General features: G+C 52.0%; 1 protein-coding gene across 7 annotated transcripts in view; it reads left to right on the plus strand.

The window, feature by feature from the left end:
• Positions 1 to 1,782: 1,782 nt before the first annotated feature.
• Positions 1,783 to 4,542, plus strand: part of Smtn (smoothelin) — a 32,850-nt gene continuing 30,090 nt past the window's right edge. For 3 of the 7 annotated variants that reach the window (XM_048798248.1, XM_048798245.1, XM_048798247.1), the window contains exons 1-2: positions 1,783 to 1,948; positions 3,697 to 3,827. In XM_048798248.1, the coding sequence (XP_048654205.1) occupies positions 3,777 to 3,827 (51 nt within the window). In that variant the 5' untranslated portion in view covers positions 1,783 to 1,948; positions 3,697 to 3,776. Of the gene's footprint in view, positions 1,949 to 3,696; positions 3,828 to 4,542 lie in introns of those variants that run through there. The other 4 variants (XM_015504912.2, XM_048798244.1, XM_015504915.2 and 1 more) reach the window with 2 other exon arrangements.

Below are 4,542 nucleotides of genomic sequence, written 5' to 3' on the forward strand. Positions count from 1 at the left end.
CAGCAAATATCAGGGCCCTCCTCATGTGATGTTTACTCTTTCCTGGTCTGTGGCTATAAACTTCCCCCATACTAGTGCTGGGCTACCTTTTGATCTCTAGATCACCCCCACCACCAGTTGCCCTCTGCACCAGCACCACCCTCTGCAAGTAGGAAGAGAAAGAGGCAGACAGGTAGGTATGCTCTGAGAGTTTGACAGCAGGGACTGATTGGGACCCTCACATCCTTACTGGACCACAGGGGTAAATGATTGTGAGTGCAAGACTTAAGTCAATGCATATGGGCCTCATCTGTATAATTCCTCCCAGCCTGTGGAGGAACATAGCTAGCACCAAGCAGGCAGTTCACTGGAGCCAAAAGCCACACCTCAAGCAAGCCCTAAGAATCCAGGAGGCCTAGGTGTGCTCTGCAAGAAGGAGTGGTCCAAAGGGGTGCATGAGGTACAACAGAGTTGGCTTTGGAGGGCATTCACACTCCTTCAGGAAATAACATGGGTCCTAAGCCAAGTAGAGACACCTGAGGACCTCAAACTTTATCTGCCAAAATGTTCTCTATTTACCCCTGCTCCAGGGTGATTGGAAGATGGCTTTCTTCTCAGTGCCTTGATTTTCCAATGTATAAAACTATTTCACAGGGTTTGGGGGATGAAATGAAAAAACATGGAAAAGAAAGTGTATACTAGATCTCTCCTTAAATATGTGTGTGTGTGTGTGGGGGAGTTGCTGTAGCATAGCATCTGAATCCAGGTTCTTCTGGGGCAACTGGAACCAACTTCCAACTTCCCATAATCCTACATTCTACTGCTTAGAAGCACTAGACTCAGAAGGTATTAAGTATGAATCACAGCTCCACTACCTATGGGTTGTCTTCATCTGTAAATTGGGACAATAATTCTGGTATCATTTGGTTGTTGCAGGGATTATGTACCTGGTGCATGACAAGTACAAAACAAATGAGTTATATTTTTATACTTTTTATTTAATGGCAAGTAATTCAGACTCCGTGTTCCCAGTCTCCACCCTCTTTGGTCCCCAAGGAGAATAGTTGGGGTAGCAGGTTCCAGGGACACCAGCATGTGGAATAGAGTGAGTCTGGCTGACTTTTTGTTTGCTCTTGGAAATGTTGGCTCTCTCTGAGCCTTAATTTCCTCCATTTGTTGAACGAGAGTCTAGAGTCCATATTCCCTGTTTAGGACTCTGGCGCTCCAAGAGGCAGATCCTATAAGGGTTTGGAAGAAGCACGCTAGTTGAGGGTATCTGTGCAAAAGTATGTGCGCGGGGGAAGACATGCTGTGTGATTGATCCTGCTCCATCTGAGATGGTCCCAGGCAGTCCAACACGGGATCAAGGTGCTGCTGGTCACTCAATCCCTGCTCTGAGGTGGCCCAGACCAGGTGTCCCAAAAGCGGCCTGGAGGCGGCGGCAGAGCTTGAGCATCGACGCGAGGAGTAGGTGGAGTCGAGGGAGGGGACGTGATCTCACCAACAAAGAGAAGGGCGGAGAAGAACTGCACCGATGGCTCTGAGATTTGTATGATTCCAGGCCACTTACCCCGGCTTGGGGCACCCTTCTAGACTTTGGCATAGAGCTTTACACCTAACTTAGAGACGCCCACCCGACCGGCCACTAGCTCCAAGACTGCAGTACCCAACACCACTGGCCGGCGATGGGCGGGACTTTAGGGCGTGGCTGTCAAATTGAATTTCCCCAATGGGGCACAAGGGTGGGCGGGACCCGACAGAGAATTGGCTGCTGCGTCAGGGTGGGGAGGAGCCAGCGAGGCTGCTGGCGCGGCTGGACGGACCACTCCAGCAGAGTCCAGAGGACGGTTGCCGGGCGAGTCTGGCATCCCGGGTTGCGGCGTCTCCCGCCGGACGGTCTATAATCCATCTGTTGAGTCTGGAGCGAGCTAACCCGAGGCCGCCCCACACAGACGGTCTGGACTGAAAGGTAGGTGGGCGGGCCTCGGGGCGGCTCCAGGACCCCCGACGGGTCTAGAGGGTAGAACCCGGATATCTGGACAGGGGCTCTGGAAATCCATATGTGGGAATCCACCCAATAACGGGAGCTCCAAGTAAAGGAGAAGGTTCTGAGCCGTGGAGGAAAACGCCCTCATACCTCCAAGAGGTCCTCGACCCCCAGGAACTATAGTCTATGGGGGATGGGGAGATACCTTGAGGAAGTGCCTACAAACTTGAGGCCCCTCAGTCTCCAGGGTCCCCAGACTGTGTGATAAGAATCCGTGGGACTAATGAGGGGCAGCAGCAGGAATTTCTAAGAAGGAAAAGACTTCTCACAGACACCTGGGTGTCCTAAATAAGACAGTAGGGACCCCTGCCCCAGAAAAGAAAAAACATGAGGAAACCGAATGTTCATGGAACCTAAGGCTGGTGACCACTGTGTGATCCTCTTGGGGTGGGAGGGTATCTCAGACAAAGTAGGTAGAGAAGAGGCAAGGACCCTCACAGGCAAGGGTTGCAAAGTTGACACCTGTCTGAACCTACAAGGATGGGAAAAGCAAGCAGTGACCTGAGCAAGCAGGTGTGACAAACCCCACTTAGGACTTCCTGAGACACATTCACCAGATGGGGTGACTAGCTAAGTGACTGTTCTGGAGAGGGGAAGGGGATGGTTGAGGGATGAATCAACAAGTGGAGGAGGGGGTGGAAATCATGGGACTCTTTCAGTCACCATATATTAACTAAGCACCCAGGTGTGCTAGGCCATGGGCTCCTGATTTCCAGAAAAACAGACATTAGGGCTACAAGATGAAAGAGAATTGGGCTAGGACCCTGGATCATGATTTAGGGGTCCATTTTGATGGGTAGTGATGGGGCAAGAGGGAGTGCCTTGGGCTCCTGGGGGCACTTTGGAAGGATGCTTCAGAAGCTGTAAGTGACGAAGATTTTTATTGTATCCTTTCCTGTCCTTTGAATCTTTGGGTTCTTCCTTTTCCCTGGAACAAATCCCTGGCCCTCTCTGATCCTCTCAGTTTGCCTGAAGTCCAGAGTTTGGGTGAATCAGCTTCTGAAGGCACTCTCAGCTGGAAAATGAATTGTTTAAGTGTGTGACTGCCAGAAGGAGCTGGGTGCCTGGATCCTTGGCTTCAGAAGGTCAGGACAGTTGGCTTCAGGGGGATGAGAGGAGTGGAGAATTGTGTGCCCTAAGGGCTGACTCTCAAGAGTTGGAAGACCCAGTTTCGCAGCTCCTGTACTTGGGGGAATGAGAATGATGGTGGCATCAAGACCCAACCCACAGCCAGAAGCTGAGTTTGTGCAGTGGGTGGAGGTTGGGCAGGCTGTGGGGATGGGAGGGTGGGGCAGGAAACTGTGGAGACTGGTGTGCACCCCCTGGTGGTGCATCCAGTTTGGGTGGGCCTTGCTGGACTCAGGCTTCTCAATCCAAGTCCCTGCCCTCCCTGTTTGAAACTTAAATGGGATGAGGACCCAGCCTGCGCCACTGGCAGACGAGCTGGCAGGGCTGGGACAGGGATGCCTATTCTTGGTTTGGTGGGTTTTCCAGAAAACCACACTAGGGTAGAGGGCAACTCCCAGCCAGAAGGCACAACACAGGATGGGATAGCAAGAATAGGACAGCAATGGATGATCACAGGTTAGAGGGAAACCGAGGCACAGGGCCTAAGTGCCTATGGTTTTCTAGCAGCCCCAAGAGGCCTAACTCATGTCTGTCGTCTGCAGAATTCTCTGAGCGGGTGTCAAGTGCCATAGGCAGTGGGGAGCTCACCAGGAGGTGACAGACAGAGCCAAGAGCCAGTGAGATGGCAGACGAGGCCTTAGCTGGGCTGGATGAAGGAGCCCTCCGGAAACTGGTAAGTGGCCCCATGACCCCCACTGTGGGGTAGGCACACTAGGCTAGAGAAGCAGGATCAGTCAAAGCTACCTCTCAACTAACAAGAAGAGATGGGTGGGAGGGGTCAAGGGAACAAGGCCAAGCTGGTTCCATGTGGCTGATGCAAAGGCCCCTGTGGCATGTGCCTGTCTGTGCCAGGTGTTAAAGCCTGGTCCCTCCCAGCACCCCCCCCCCACCTTGCCACCACCTGTTTAAACAGTAACTACTGAGGACTTGCCCATGTGCAGTCACAGGTGTGGGCAGGCTGGATCTGCCTCTGCTAAGCAACAGCCTGGACAGTGCCTACCCCTGAAAGCTGTATAACAAAAGTAGCAGTAATGATTAATAATGTCAAGGCACAGTGTGGGGCAGGCTAGGTGCTCAATATATCATCTCACAGAATAGTCACAGTAATTCCAAGAGCCAGCACACTCAGAGAGGTGAAGTCACCTGCCCAAAAGCATGCAGTTAGAAGCCGTACCAAGATCCAAACCCCAAAGAGGTTTATGGGGGACAAAGAGTCCTGGGAGAGTCAAGGCTGGAAGAATAAATGAGACAGAAACAAGCTTTGTGGACCCCTATGAGTTCTGTCTGACTTCTGGTCTGTCATTTTTCAGTGTCTCAATTTCTTTACCTGTATAATGGGGCGGGGGGGAGGGGGTAGCGAGGAAGGTGATATACTGACCGAACAAATG

Source organism: Marmota marmota, unplaced genomic scaffold (genome assembly GCF_001458135.2).
Source record: "Marmota marmota marmota unplaced genomic scaffold, marMar, whole genome shotgun sequence".
NCBI lineage: Eukaryota > Metazoa > Chordata > Mammalia > Rodentia > Sciuridae > Marmota > Marmota marmota.